Here is a 16,537-nt window from a genome sequence, read left to right on the forward strand (position 1 = left end):
TTGGCTGTGGTTTACCTCTGGTTAACCCTACTTGAATTGCGAAAGCTTCGTTTCCTCGGCACATCGTCTACGCAGCGTCTCATTCCGACGCTCTCGAGAACTCAAACCGGTCTCTTCCGCAGTTGAAGAGGCACTCCGGGACGTGTAACAACTTCTTTTAGCCGCATCTTCGTTACGACGCTTCTCGGGTCGTGCGGCGCGTTCTTCTGGCGTCTCTTGAGCGCGTTGTCTCTTCCTCGCTTCGTTATGTCGTTGTTGGCTCTCTTTCGCGCTCTCCATAACCACTAGAATCCACTGAGGCGAAGCGCATATATATGTATACCCCCCGCGAGGCGACACCTCCTCTCCCTCTACCCTAGCGGAGCACATCTGGTGGAGCGAGCGGCGACGGCAGCGGCGTCGACGGCGGAGCCATCTGTTGGAGCGCGTCTGCGGCGTTGCTAGACAACGGCGGCTCCAGGTCGTTCGTGGGTCACGGCATACGGCTGAAGTGCGACCACGCGACGAGCCGAGCTGGCTGGCGTAGTGTTGCTTTTGCAACAAAAGCCGTCCTCCGCCTGCTTTCGCCTCCTCAATTTACCGTTCATTTACTGCGCCGCTCTCCAGATCGGGCAGATCCTCCAGCTGTATAGCACTGCGCATGTCAGGCCGAAGCGACAGCCACACCTCGATGGGCTCGGAATGGGCTGCGTCAAATTTCCCACGGCTTAGGCACGCTCGAGACAAAATGCGTCTCCATTCGCACCGAACGGTCGCGAAATGAATGCGGGTAGTCAAGATGCGGGGCGCGCCATGCACTGCCATCTTGGTTCCGTGTAGCATCTCCTCCTGCTCGTGTACGACTGCTGCATACTGCACTAGATGGCGCCATATACTGTCATCATCACATCAGCTGTAGGGAGTAGCAAAAGAGGACTGGAGTAACTGTGGAGTAAAAGCAGAATAGAGAAATGGCACCAAACGACACAGCAATCGAAGAAATACAGCTTACAACATGAAAATGGCGGGGAGCAAAAAATGGACAGAACAAGATTCAAAATTTCAAAAAAGAGGTGGGCAGTTAAAAAAGAAATAAAATAATTAGCCACTTTATTTGCTGGGTAAGGTGGCGCTCCCAACCGCTCCCAACTAGAATTTTCGACGGAAACGCAATATTTTTTTAATTTAATTACTGAATTAATATAAAAATGCCGTTATTACTGCATACGTTGGTCACTGCATTCATACCTTATGCTCCTGTGTATTTGCAAACCTCGGCTCATAAGTTGGCAGGTATGTGTACACTTCTGGCCGTAAGAAGCTACGATCCATTTCATTTTCCATCTTACTTGGCCGTGGCCGAAGCAACAGCATGGCATACGAAAGCGAACGGCCAACCACGGAGACAGCCTGCGTGGTCGCGGCTGAGTCACAGGGATCATGCTGCGCCCATTCATCGCACAACCGACGCGCGCTGCTTCTATGCCGAAAGTGAGTTAGTGGCGATAAGGCCAGTCAGGCGCGCCAAACGTGACGTCACGCTCGATCACTCGTAGGGGTCAGCGGCGGTCGGCCAGCGCAACGAGGCGCGTGTATGCAAGCAGGTGGCATCATGGGCATGTCTCTGTCCCCTAACGCCCTACGGCAGGGGGAGCAGGGACCAATGGCGCAGGATGAAATCTAAACGAAATGGATGGTTGCGAAATACTGCCCCCTGTATATGGTAGCACACTGGCCGTGGGCAGGCCACAGGTTGCCAGTTCGACGATCGGAGCGAGCCTAGGCGGCAGCCATTCAGCCGCCGGAAGGAAAACAGGAAACATCCGCGGAATGGAATGTCCCCGTAGATCAGCGTATTCCAGAGAGGGCACTTGCGGTAATTGCAGATGGCCAGGGGTGCCCTGTCCTAATTAGACCACACGCTGTTTAAAGTACGTTTTTTAGCGGTGCAGTTTCTGACCTTCCTGAAAATACTGTATCACTTGTCTGTGTACGAATCGTGGACAGATCATCATGAAACGCATGCGCCAAGCACGCAGTGCTCCACAGGTCGAGCTACACTGCGAAGGAAAGCCAACCATCGCAGGTGCTCTATATCACACCTATAAAGGGATCGTACGACTCGCGGTGTCATTAGAACCGGTCGCCCGCTCGTCGTCTCCCTGAGGCGGCCTACTCTTTGAAACTCAACCCCTCCCCTTCGGTGGCGGGCGGCGGCGGGGCGCCGCACTGAAAAGGAGCGCCCTTGGGGTCAAGAGCCCCTGACAGCGACGGTGAAGCGCTTTAACCCTCGCATTGTTCGGTCCCCTCGTCAGAACGGCGCCAAACGCGATGCGACCTTGCGACAAGTATCTCGTCGAGAAGGGTCGTAAATAAAAACGAGCAGACGGGCTGCACCGCGGAAGCGCCCCGCTGTAGTCCGATGACAGAGCTGATTGCGGAACAGCTTCAGTCAAGGGAAACCGAGAGTCAAGGGCAACTGCTTGCACGTGCGGGTACGATGTGTGGTTGTTTTTGCTTTTCTTCTTCTTCTGAGAAAGTTTGAGTTATACAGTTGAAGTTTGGGGCGTGGCATGTAAACCTGGCGGGACAATCATTTCGAAGGTCCATTCCCGAAATCTGTTTTCTTATAGCGATTTTGATGCTCTTTTCCTGCTCTGTATTTTAGGGAGAGGGTTTTGAACCTTGCCGAAACTGGAAGGCGTGCCATGCAGTCTGTAAACCAATCATGACTTAGTTTGTTGTGATTGGGTGATGCAAGGGATGGGCTGGGCCTTTAGGTCTTTAAAACCAGGGCCCGGAGCCCTGGAAAATGTTCTGGGCTAAGGTCAGATGTAATGCATCTTCGGCTATGCCGAGTAGGGGCCTCCCCTAGTGTTAGCCAGTTCCACCTTTTTGTTCTGTAACCTTTTTACCGTTTTCAATTTGTCTCATGTATATCAAAGTGCTTGCAATGTAAACATTTCGTATAATACAGTCAATTCATACTCCCCTTAACGCCTGCATTCTGAGTCGTCGCAATACCGTCTACGACAGAGCACCCCTGGTGCGGAAAAGAAGTCTGCGGTCATCCAACAAAGCAACCGTCTCGGGCGGTGGGCACCTCTGGTGCGGAGAAGAAGCAACTCAAAGAACCTAGTAAGGACTGCAGCAAAGGAAGAGACCTTACGACGAAGAACGTTTAGTACACCACATATTAAACCTAAACAAAAGAATAAGCGCTACGACAGCATTCACGTCGCGGAAGGTGCATGCTTTCACTAATCCGCCTCGGAACCGCTAAGCGACACAGACACGGGAAGCTATAGGAAGAGGAGCGAGAGCTGTGGTTAGTGTTGTGTCAACCACGCTGTGGTTCCAAGACGATTGCGTAACTCGCCCAATTTACGGTTTTTGTAATAATGCAACGCCAGAGCGTGTTGAGAACGATGGAAGATAAAATCCGCACGTCCGCCAGCAACGGCTTGGCAATGCCCCCATCTGCCGTATAGAACCGGCAGGGCTGAACAGTGATAAAATAACCAGTGCCGTTTAAAACAGCGTTGAATGATGTAACAATGAAGTAATAAAACTGTTATAGAAGCAGCGATTAAAAAGTAACATGCAAGAACCTTACCACCAAGATTTATACATGATGAATAGGAAACCAAATCGCCTCAAAGAAATATGTAAAGCAAGCTCTTCAAGGATGGGATGGAATTGTGTCTTTCGTAACTACACACATGCATTCAGTAGACGTTTTTAGCATACCGGAGACGTACCAGCGGAGCCGTATACCGATTTACCGGACTCCTCTTGCGCATGCGGAGTGGCATTGTTGGGGTGAGGGGGAGCCACTGCGCGTGCGCAAGAGGGGTCTGGTAAACCGGTATACGGCTCCGCTGGTACGTCTCCGGTATGCTAAAAACATCTATTGTTGGCGGGAGCCACAGCGTGTACGTGGACACAGCACGTGCCGCTATTCGTGACGGCTTATATAATAAGTTTGGTTTTTATGCTACCTGGCTGCATCAGGGAGAAAAAAAAAAACATCTTTTGGCGATGTCTGAGATTTGTGCACTTTTAGTATACAGTACTCACACACTTGACTAACTTTTACGATGCGGAATTTCTAGAACAATGGCTGTGAAGGCGACAAGCACGGACGCATGCTATAGCTCGTAATGCACCTTTCTGCGGTACCAAAGGCGTACGAAGCCTAAGCGTCAGCCTCCTCCTTTCAGCCGAACACACAGAGGTAGCGCGACTAAAAAATCGTTGAAACGTTGCGCCGTTATACAAAACGATTCTGTCTGAAACGTATGTGACGCATGTTTGGACAGGCGACACTTGGATAGTTTCGCTTCGACCAAGAACGAACCACCAAGTGTCGTGCGCTTCGCTATTCTCATTTTACGCCCCCCCCCCCCCCCCCCTCACTCACTGGCAACGATACACGCAGACGAAGCATCTGCAGCATCACCAGCCTGGCCCCTACAGCACAGCGTCAAAATATATAATAAAAAGTCGCCTTCGCACAGCCACGAGGCTTATCGATGTGATAATGGCTTGCAATGTACCGCTCCAGCCTCCCGTGAGCCTTTGGATGAGAGCTAGCGCGTGAGGCCGGAAAACGCATACGGAGCTCCGCACGCAAAAAAGAGGGGGTGGGGGGAGCAGAGACATACGCGGCGGGACGAACAAATATACAAATAAACGCAGGCCCTCGCTAACGAATGCGTGCCTACCCCCTTCCCCTCCACGATGAAGGCAGCCCAATTCGTCAGACGCGAGCACAGGCGACGTCCCCGCGCTGACGCACTTATATCAGTTCTCGAAGCCCACGATCCTTCAATCTGCGCGCCCTTCTTGGCCCATCGCCGCCTGTTTTCTCACCCGACTCAGCGCAAGCCGGCTCTGCGACTTTCCTAAGCAGAAACTGCTTATTCCGGCGAGACAGTAACAACAGCGGCAGAAAAAAAAAGTGAACGGCAATTGAAGAAACAAAAAGAGAGATAGCAGGGACGAGCGAAAGCAAAACGCGGCTAGGAGTTTTGCTCGCTTATTTACGCTGCTTGGGTGACTTCCTCTTTTTAACTCGCTCCCCTCCCGAGAGTAAAACGGTCTGCCTGGCTAGCGCTGTGCTTTTACTTATTTACATTTTCCGTCCGCGTTTCAGCCGGCGCCTGCGTCACGCCCTACTCGAGAAACATTTCCTGAGGGCTGCTCAAACACCGCAGGGCGCCAGCTAAAGGCCCGAACACGCTGCTTGCAAGAGAGACCCGTCCGTGTGGCGAGTACTAAAGATCTCGGGTTTGTCAGCACCTTACCATAGCGGGCAGGTAAAGAGTGAGCGATGGAAACGATGACAAGTGCTCGGACGGGGTAAATGTGCGTGCGTAGAAAAAGAGCCCAGAACAGAGGCAGTCAGACGCATCCAGGCTAGCTACATATAGAGGCAAACTGAATCTGAACATAATAAACGATGAATTTCAAAGGCTCAAACTGTGCGTTAAAATATAGCGCTACAACAGTCAGATTTCCCCTGAATGAGCGAAACAGCAAAATCCCTCTTCTTGTTCGGCAACAGCAGCAGCGCCTGAGAGGATTTTTTTTTACTTGGAATAAAATTCGAACGAATTATTCGATGTAGAAAAATTTCATTGCTGATTTACAATAGCGTTACGTGAACTTCTGCAGGTTTCGCTATACTCGCGCAGATTTAAATTAAGTTATAAAACTTTGGAAGCAGAAAAGCAGTGAACTGATTAGGAAAACTACAGTATCTTCCTGAAATATCGGACATTTTCCCACTTTTATGCAACCCATGAATCTCCTCCAGTATTCAGCTGTGGGAATAATTCACAATTTACGGTGGCTAAATCAGATGTCCCCTATAGCAGGGTCTACTTGTTTTTTGTGGCACGGCTATTATAAATTTTACCAGAAAAGCGAAAAAAAATACAAAAATATTAGTGCAATTCCTCCCATGGCACAGGAACTGCGCTCAAATAACGTGTTCATTGTTTTGCATCGGAATGATAGTGTACTTACGTGCATAGGTAAACAAGAACTTAGACACACGCGAAGTTTTCGCACGATTTAATTTCATTTTGTGAATTCACCTGTTCAGAAAAACTTTCAAGTTGCTGCATAAGCAAATTTTTGTTTCTAATTCGCTTGAAAGGTCTCAAGCTTTCAAATCTCAAAAATCTCCATTCGCACGCTCCATTGCATTCTGTGCAGCAGCTGCCTGCTTGCACCCCCTTCACAATATTATGTTGAAATGATATGACAGCGCTCAAGTTTGTAATAGTGTTTACCAGTAGCGACATATGTAGACGATATATCGATGCAGGTCATCAATCTGCGTGACGTTGCGGAGTCGTCTACGTTGCAACATCCCTACTGCCTAGCTGTGCGGTACAAGTATGCGTGGAAGGCACAGGTGACCAAGTTCGAGATAAGCGTCATTTCATTTAACAGTAAAGAAGCTTCCTTGGTAAATAGGCAAAAAAAATCAGACGCGCCAGTGAAACTGAGCTGAGCAAATGAACGATTTTTGTCGCCCGTCCGAAATTTAGAAAATGAAAACAATACGCGGAAACGGAAGAAAATATACCTTCAACATAAATTATACGATACGGCGTGATACTGACCAGGCATTGGCGGAAAGCAGAAAACATGCCTTACTTTTTCCTTACCATTCCTTCAGTAATGACTGTCGAAACACTGCACTCTCTGGTGACAAGTTTTAACTTATCCACGCACTGATGCCTTCCAGCTCTTCTGCCCCCCCTTTCCTAAAAAACTTCAGCTTCGTTCTTATTGCCCTCTTTCCGCTTCAATATTTCCACTTCCTTTTTCTTTCTCACGCCAGAATATAATTGTCACGTTTGCTGAAAAGAAAAGAGGGTGGGGCGTTTTCAGAGCTCACAAACGAAGCTTCGTTCCAGAACCGATCCATCTCGACTTTGGCACCCAATCGTTCTCTCTGCCCATTTCCTATAGCTGCTGAGGGGAAAACGTTTGTCCCGTTCGCCTTAGCCAAGGCAACGCAGAGAAAGCGGTTTCGAGCTCAAGGAAGCCGGCCTTTCAATTACATTCTATATCGCAAACAAAGATGTGTACCCAAATACTTTCAACGGCCCCGAAAGAAGGCTATTTCGTTCCTCTGGTTTCGGGCCAGTGGAAAGCACTTTCTATGCTCGCCGGTGATTTCTTGCCGCATTTTTCTTCTCCAAATTGGCGAGCTCGTAGCACTTCAACGGAGGCGGGTCTAGTTTTTCCACCTCGTCGACTTTCGCTCCACTTTGGCGGCACCTGTTGGGATAGCGGCCGCAACGAGATCTTCGCTTTTTCGGACCGGTGCTGCCTTTCATAGTTGCCGTTCCGATAAAGAGCAGAACGTCTCGACTAACCACGTCAGCCAAAGGTGAAGCGAGGACAGGGTTCGTCCGCTGCTGGGAAGGTAATTTTGCTCCGTCTCAGTGGGGCCGAGGTCGCGTCTTTTCAGATATTGCTCGGGACGCACTCGGCTCATAATTTACACTTCTCAATAGAACCTACGGTGATAGAAAAAGAAGAAAAATACAAGCGATGGAAAGAAATGACAAGGGGTAGGAAAACCGCTTTCACCACCGAATGCCGCAGAAAAATAAAAAACAAATAAAAATAAGGGCTCAAGTAAGTAAAACCGCCCAAGTGATGTGGAGAGACTCAATTAGCGTGAAGTGCAGTAATGGAGCACCGTCAGAAACTTGGATAGAGCCGGATGTTTTTTTTAGCTTGTGCAGAAAAAGATGGAGCTCGACTGCCGTGAGTTCGAGCACGCACGCACGCACGCACAAAAAAAGTGCGTCCAGACGGGCGAGCCCGGAGGAGCACAAAGCAAAGGAGGCCGCCGTTTTGGCCCGGGTGGAAAATGTGTCAACGCACAAAATGCTGCAAAAGGAACGACGGACCGGCACCCTCAGCGGCTGCGACTTGCCTTTCCATCACGCCGCGCTTTTGTCGGCACCTTCGCTTTTTTGCTACCGTTTTCTGGACGCCCACGTGCGGTCGAAAGACAGCCAGAAGGCGGGACAAGCGGTCCAACGACGTGACTACGAAAGGGGGCAGAACACGAGATACTACGAGAGTACTCATATACGGGACTGTGGACTGCAGAAACTGACCGCCCTTCAGGTACAGAAGCATGCGCTACGGCTACGAAACGCCTCTCGGCCTCGCTCTTCGTCTTCTCGACGGCAGTGTATAAACGAAGCCTACGGACCAAGTTGTTTGATGTCACCGACGGGTTGGTGCCACAAAATTCGGCGTATATTCGGAAAAAAAAAACGGCGCTGCGCGTAAGCAATCGCGTCCTCGCGGCGGTAAAATAAAGCAAAAACAGCGGGGAAGGAACCTCGGAGAGCGCGCAGCTTTGAGCGTGCTGCTGCCCTTTCCACTCAGCTCGCCGGCGCGGAGCCAAAGTAAACATAGCCCCGTGCGGCGTCGATTTCCCTAGAATGTCTGAGTAGTTTCTACTCATCGTCGACGGAGAGGGCATGACCTTGACCGCGATAAAGTGATACCCTCTCGCCATCTCTCTCGCGCCGGCGCCTTCGGCTGCGAGAAGGAACCTGAAATTTCTCGAAGGTGGTCTCCGCGCTCACCAATCGGGTCGCGCGCCCGGCGCGAGAAGGACGAGTTTGTGCAGTTCAAACTGCGTGTATGTGCGCGCCTGCCGCGGCGCGAAGAACAAACAGACGCGGTCTGCGCCTATAAATGAGGGGCTGCAACCACTGTCTGTTAGCCCCAGCCGCGGTTCAAGCTTCCGAGAAGCGCGCCCGCTCGACTCCCGGGAGAACACCACTCGACCAGCCAAGGACGGACCAGCGAGGCAACGTGTGCCAGTCTGCGGATAGGCCCGTCGTGCTCCTCAGGTCGTCGGACTGTCGCAGTGCCCGTTGAAGAAATCGTGTTTTGTTTGTTTGTCTCTCTCTGTGTTAGTGCACTTTAGGTGCAAAGATTCTGTTGTATTGTAATCTCTCTGTATTGACACTTTGCACGAGTCGCATTTTATTTGTAAATCACTTTCTATGCTCTCCTACGAGTGATTGTGAAATCCTCTGTATCGTCTCTTAGCTGTATAAACTTTGTTTTGTTTTGTGAGCGTTTGGCTCCGACCCATTCTCTGGCTTGCGACCGGCGAAAGCTGGGCACCAAACGACCAACCCCTTGTCACTTGGTAGCTGGTCTCCGACTGAGCTTGCCGCGCTGAGTCAAGGGCATCTCCTCTGTGACCGAGACCGCTGCCCCCACACGCTCTAAGGGTGTCTGGGAGCGCACGCAAAAGTGCGCGAAGTGGCGACAGTTGGCGAACGCAATCGAGTGCTCAAACGACCTGCTGTGGCGCCATGCCACGCGTTTCAATGCAACCGGACTGCGTAGGGGCCTGCTGCGACCCTCCCACTCCAGCACTAGTATACGTTATAAACAGGAAGCAATGAAAGGCAGCATAAGCTGTCCTCCAGCACACTCCCTTTCATAAAAGGGTCCGGTTACTCCCTTTCTGCTCCCACATAGGCGTGCGCAAGAGTGTATCGACCGACCTCGAAACTGGAGACGCGTAAAGAAAAGGGAGCGACACGTCATCGAATGCTGAAAACGGTTTGCGCGCCGTGACAGGCACACCACATACCCTCCAATACAAGCGCTGCTCGGTTCACCCCTGCCTGTTCCCTGATGCCCGCCAAGAGAATAAATCGAGATTTCTTTAGTTGTATGCACCCTGGACGCCCAAATCCAAGGTACCTTTTATGTACGTGTCACGCAGGCCGGTTAACTCTACGAGCGGTCGAGCAGTGGCGTCATTGAAAGTGAGCGCACAAAAGGCCGCAGCACGTATACGATCAAGACAGCAGAAGACTAAAGGCAGCGCCGTGAACTCACCGTATTTCGGCACTTGTGGTTCCAGGCCGCATTCGAAAAGGGGCACAGGCACAACTAGGAGGAGAGAAGAAAAACGAGACATGGGTTAGTGCAAGGCGACAGTGAAGTGCTACTTTGACGCAGTGCAGTAGTAAACGAATATTAGTCACTGTTCCCTTCGGAGGAAACCTCCTCGCGGGATTCGCAGCCCGGAGCCGCTGCTGCATGCGTGCTGAGGCTCCGCGGAGCATTCCCGCAGTTACAGTAGGTAGAGCACTTCCGAGACGATGTATCCGTATATGCGGGACCTCAACCGCCCCCGTCTACAGACTGGTACACGTTTTATTTTGCCCCCTAGTCGTTCATCATGGAGCGGCCAGCACCCTTCTGCAAACTGGTCTCTTTGAGTCCGGATCTATCTTTTTTCGTTGCTGCGTTTTACGGGTGGAGAACTCTGTGCGCAATAGAAATGTTCCAGCAAGCTGCTTCATCGATTTGAAAAGAAAATTAAGGACAGCGTCCCATGGTCGGAAGCCGGGCCGACCCGTCAACTCCACACCATTTCGCAACCACTTGTACCGGGCATTACACAGGCCCACCGTGAAGTTCAATACCAACACCATTTGCTGAATATGCAAGGAAAAAAATTGTGTGTGTGCGTGTGTGGGGGGGGGGGGGGGGGCGTTCACCAAATAACAAATTAGTATTTGACGCAAAACAATAAGTATATGTAATAATTTGGTTTTGTTTTGTTGCTGTAAAGTTCCCTCTTCCTCTCACATTTATCATTTGTCTTCTCGTTACAGTCATCAAATGTCTCGTTGATAGCAGTTACTGAGACCAATGCGGACAAACCCAGAGAGAGATCAGAGTGTACTGCAAAGTGCAGAAAAGCTGCATTTACTGCGGTTATGCGGAAGCATAAAATAAAAATAAGACAGTTCGCACACTTTCCACCCTCGAACGAGGCGAACAAGAACATTGCAACCCCTCGGCACCCGCTTGCAAGCTTCCTAACTTTACAATAACCCAGACAAAAAGAACAGCAGCCCGCAATATTTCTCAACCGCTACAGCCGCGCCGATGACCACATAAAGTGCAAAACGAGACGATAAACTATCGACAGCGCCGCGCTGCAAGGGAAGACGTCCAAAGAAAGAGCCGATAAAAAATGAGCGCTCTCGCCAGCGCGCGACAAAATATACAAAATTTAAGAAGACAGCGAAATAGACAGCCTCCCCCCCCCCCCCCCCCCCCCCCCCCCCCCCTTTCGCCGCCCGCAAAAAAAGAATGCAGACATATTGAGAGAGTGGGACGAGGCAAGAACGCTTCGTAGGCAGTGAACACCCCCAGCAAGCCGACAGACCGACAAACACGCCACTACGTAGTTTGCAGAGGGAAAGCTGCAGGCGCCGATTGTCGCAGCGGTGCTGCAGACGGCCACACCGCAGAAGGCTGCTCTTTTCTTTTTTCTTTATATCCGAACAAAAGGCAGCGTGTGCCAGTCAGGACGCGAGCTCTCTTCTTTCCAGACACGTAGCTTTCAAACACTTGTCCAGAGCAGCCTCCCGCTCGCCTTTTTCCCTCTTTCTCCCGCGATGCATCGTGCCACCAAGAAAGGGAGAAGCGAAAACGAAAAGAGATAACGTACTGTATATGGAGGGAGGGGCGCGTTCAGAGAGCCACGGCGAAACCTAAGCGCAGCGTGCACCTCTCCGCAAATGGGGCATTGCCACGCGCGCGGCTTGAATTTTGGGAACAAGTGCCGTAATTTCACCAGGACAGCTTTCCCGAAACGGCGAGTGCTTTTGCTCTCTCGCCGCAACAGGCCCGGATGCAATCCGGAGGGAGAGGGGTGAAATCTTTTTGACACGGCTCTCTGTGCACGGAGAAACACGCGATGTGATTTCGCTCGTCCGCGCCACTTCGATTACGAAAAACAAACGACCGCGCAGGCCACGGTGAAATTTTCTGCGCGAGTTGAAGCACTTAAGCGGCCTAGAGGCAGGCTGATTAACGTCGCTTATGCGAATGTCCACGAGGGAAAAACTCGAGAGTTCGCGGACTTTTTCCGCGACGAGAGGGCGCCTCAAGCGGTAACTGCTAAAAGCACGACAGGTAGCAGCGGCACTCGGGTGCCAGCGTTCGTCAGCGTTAGTGCGTTGCAGCAGCTCCGATCAGGTTTGTCAGGAATCGCAAGCTCTTCTGGACGCTGCGGAGCTGTAGTAACCGTCCGTACCGTATCCTCACGCGAAGCTTCAGTGTTTTTTGTTTTCTTTACTTCAGAATCTTTCACGATTCCTCCGCACCGTGGATCGATTTTCACCGCAGTCACCGCAGGCGGCGAGCGTCTGTGCCGATCATTTCGGCAGTTCGTATCGCGAGATCAGTACGGGATAGTGTTTCAAAAAAGAAGGTATGCACTCGCCGCATGCGTTCTATTCAACACTGTTCTTTCGCGAGCCCAAACTTCCTGTGTTGCGAAGCATGCAATGCTTTTGTGCTCTATCTCTAAACTCGACAAAAACTATTTATTCGTTTGCACACCTCAAGGGCCTCAGAATAGAAGAAGTACGTGTGGGATGGTACGGCGATAAAGACAAACGTCAACAAATTTAATATACTGCTGTCTTTCTTCTTCGAAAGAACCCGGAAAGACTGAACACAGTGAAGTGAATCGTGTTTCTTCCGTTGAGATTCCATCACAGCCGCGCACTAGTAGCTTTCTAATCCTGGGTGATTTAAACGCGCCTAATTTCCGTTTTGAACATGCTATGGCGCTCACAGGCGGCAATGGTCCCGCCGCTAGAAAGAGCTTACGGCAATTGGCCTCCGACGAACAGTGCTTGCACTGATTTCCTCCGTCTTGCATGCCTGCACAGACGCCGTAGGAAATGTGAAAAACCTCGAGCTTGAAAGCGCATTCGCGGATCCCTGCGGAATCGGTGGAAAGAGTCACTGCTAGCGAAACCCGGCACAAGCTGCCACACAAACGCAGGAAAGCCGGTCTGAAAGCAACCTAACGAGCTCGCCGCTAAAGGACCACCACGGCCGCCAAACTGGGAGCCGAAGTCGGGACGTCACTCTCATCTACTCCATTTGAGGCCAAAGCACAAGTGCACGCGTGAGCCCAGAACTGGTCTCGGGCAGCCAACGCTACCGACATTCCAGACCGTTGTGTATGCCCTACGCACGATTCCGGCCGAAGATCGCGAGCTCGGTGGACGGCTGTGTCAAAAATAAAGCGCGATAAGTGCGCGTCATTTACCTGATGGTTCAGTTGCAAAATAATTCGGGATGAAGTGATGACATTACCTTACTTATCAGACAGTCAGATAGGCTTGAGCGAATGTGGCACGAAGTAGCCTGCTGCATTCTCGTATCGTCACCCTCTTGCTTTCCTTACTAGCCGAGCTGGAGCCAGGACGATATCAGAAACGTTGCGCGGTTCTCTTCTGTACAAGAACGCTGCTAGAGACGATGAAAATTCTAAAACTGGATTTTAAAACAACTATAGTGTTTCCTCGCAACCGCTTATCATGCATAAAAAAACTGAGTCATCAAACAAAAAAACTGCTGATAGTAATGTTTGGGCCTGGAAACACTACGGCACTCGTGTTCTTCATTGCTGGGAAAATTCATAGCCGCCACAAGAAAAAAGAGCGATTCCTTCAAAGAACACTTCCCTGCACTGCAAAGCGAAGTTACGCTACATGGCAATGCTTTGCTTTATGTTAGCTGATCGCACATTTCGCCTTGTTAACTGCTTGCAGCGTCATCAGCTTATTTACTTCAGACAAAATCAAGTGCGTGGGCGTAGCAACCCTGCGTTTTGGCATCGCATAATGTTGGCCTACGATCGCCCACAATGCAGCTATGAGGCTGCTCGCATTGTGTGTACGGCAAGCTCATTGTCATTACCAACCGTTCCAGTAGCATTTAAAATCTCTGCAGATGCCTGTGAAGACCAGTTTAGACAGCAATATACTAGCTTCGACGTAGACACAAATACGTTCATCGCGCTCTCCCCGTGCACGTTAACCCTGCAGCAGAGGGTCAGTAAGCGCAGATCCCCAACGCGATCCCCGCTTGACTCACCACCGTGTCATGGCCAGCCTCCGGGAGTCGCCCGCCTCGACTGCGGCACGAATGGATGCCTTCGAAGCTGGAATGCAGCTGGTGTCATTTCTAAGGCAAACATGTTCGGGTGCACTGACGCGATACGTTCAGCATATGTTTCCATAGAAGTATAATGATCGGCTTGTTTGTCAGCTTCTTACCCATAGTGGCAGTGCCAGCTTTCGACAGCATGCACACGGGTCTCACAACTTTACTGAAATCGCTGTTGGATCGACTGTGACCAGATGGAATATTTCAACCGTCGTCCTGTGAAGACTGAGCACATGACCTAATGTCTGGTGGGTGGTTCTCCTTGTGTCACAAAATTCGGCGCATATTGGAAAAAAACGGCGCTGCGCGTAACCAATCGCGCCCGCGCGCGGTAAAATAAAACAAAAAAAAACAGCGGGAAAGGAACCCCGGAGAGCGCGTAGCTTTGCGTGTGCTGCTGCCCTTTCCGTTTTGCTCGCCGGCGCGCCGGCAACGGAGGCATGGCCGAGAGCGCGCCGTCGATTTTTCCGGAAGGTCCGAGTGGTTTCTACTCATTCTCGACGGAGACGGTGTAGCCTCGACCATGCAAAGTGGTGCCCTCTCCCTTTTTCCCCTCGCGTCGCCGACGGCGCAAGACGAGAGAGCCCTCGAGAACCCGGTCTCCGAGCTTGACCAACACCCTCTAAATACTTTCTTCAGGCCTCTCCAGGCCCTCCTTTCCACACGCGCTACGTCACGCCAAGTGTCCGGTCAGGCTGCTCACCAAGCGCGGCTCCGCTCCGCTCGGTTGTCTCCCTCGATGTGCTCGCGCTTGCCCGGGCAAGCACAGACACGAACGCAGTCTTGCAGTGAGCGTCTAGCTGCTGCTTGAGTCTTTCAGCCTGGCGTTGGGTGCATTTCCGTTCGCTCCTCGCACGGCTGTGTCTGTTTCGTGTGGCCGTTTCTTGTGTGGCGTGCGTACCTGTGCTAGCGCACGAATGGGAAACTGATTGCCTGCCGTGTAGCGAGTGCAACTTCGTGAAACATGGGCCGGTGCTGTGTTCCCGGGTGCCGCGGGAACTACCAGAATGGTCCCAAAGTACGTGTTTATTGCTTCCCAAGAGACGAAGTACGAAGAAAAGCCTGGTTGCGAGCCATTCCACGGAAGGATTTCACACCTACAGAGCATTCGAGGGTAAGACTCTGAAATATTGCTTAATAGGCGCTGGTAATTATCTTAGTTGTGAGCTGTCGCTCCCGGAAAGGCATGCTGTCTTTGTAGGCAATGATATCACTTCTTACACTTATGTATGAATTGTCCAGGAAGCATTTAGTTCTGTGGATGTGCATAAGGCTTGTGTAAAAGCTGTGTAAATATGTAAAAGCTGTTCACTATTCAGACTCTTTTTACTTAGTGTTTTAGGCAATGGAGAGTCATGGCGAATGGCCTTGCTTCATTTTCTCGTGCAGGTGTGTGAACTGCACTTCCACGCAGGCGACTTCATTACGACGTTGTCACACCAAGATGAACTGACAGGGAAAATAATAGAGGTGAAGCGTGACAGGCTACAGTTGAAGATTGATGCTGCGCCTTCTGTTTTTCCAAACTGCCCAAAATACTTGTCCTCAACGCCTGGACGGAGTGAATCGCCAGAGACGAAAAAAGCAAGAAGGGAAAACGCTGCTTTGCAGGAGGCTATGAGGAAGTCACTTCAGTCTAATGAGCTTGAACAGAAAAGAAACAAAGTTTCATCTTACGAGGAGTTCAAATCTAAGTTGCCTGGAATCTGCAACACGAAATTCTGGACCGTTTCTGTCGATGAGCAGTGCGTTAGGTTCCTTCTCATCGAGAATGATCCTTCACCTAATGTGAAATGCGCCTTGGTAGTTCTCCCTGATCTGTCACTTTCTGTTTTCTTGAATGGAGTGAAGCTTCTGTCGCTTCCTTCAGGCAGGATTCTGCCAGCTCAAGTATGCGACACCTCCAGCCTGTCCTTGCTGCTAGAAGAACTCGAGATAGGCTTGCATAATATACCTGAGGTGACGAAAGAGTCGAAACATACTAAAGTATTGCAGTTTGTCGGTTCACTGCTTGCAGACCTCATTGAGGACAGTGATACGACGAAAGAACAGTCTTCTTTGCTGAAATTTCTGGTTGAGCAGATAGAGCTTCTCCTCGCGAAACAGCATGTGTATAGCGCAGAGCTGCTGGTATTCGCCAGTATTTTGAATTCAATTTCTCCTCACGCATATCACTTCACAAGAGCTGCATCAAGAATCATTCTGCCCCATCCTTCCACACTGCGCCGTGTTTGCTCAAATTACAAAGCTGACCCTCTTGTGGAGCAAAATCAACCGCACTGTCTCTCCTACATCCGAGAACGAGTCAAATCAATGAAAGACCACGAGAAGACAGTGACCCTGATGATCGATGAGATCCACATAAAACCATACTTCGACTACAAAGGGGGCACAATAGTAGGATCGTCGGTTCATTCAACGGAACCAGCAACAACAGCCCATGTGTTCATGGTACAATCACTCCTTTCTGCAAACAAGGACGTCATTCACATAT

At 50.7% G+C, this 16,537-nt stretch overlaps 1 protein-coding gene across 2 annotated transcripts in view; it reads right to left on the reverse strand.

Annotated features, from left to right (window-relative positions):
- Window positions 1–16,537, reverse strand: part of MCU (mitochondrial calcium uniporter) — a 398,794-nt gene that overhangs the window by 178,472 nt on the left and 203,785 nt on the right. For both annotated transcript variants that reach the window (XM_077650351.1, XM_077650350.1), the window contains exon 2: window positions 9,895–9,948. In XM_077650351.1, the coding sequence (XP_077506477.1) occupies window positions 9,895–9,948 (54 nt within the window). The remainder of the gene's footprint in view (window positions 1–9,894; window positions 9,949–16,537) is intronic.

Source organism: Amblyomma americanum, chromosome 1 (genome assembly GCF_052857255.1).
Source record: "Amblyomma americanum isolate KBUSLIRL-KWMA chromosome 1, ASM5285725v1, whole genome shotgun sequence".
Classification (NCBI taxonomy): Eukaryota; Metazoa; Arthropoda; class Arachnida; order Ixodida; family Ixodidae; genus Amblyomma; species Amblyomma americanum.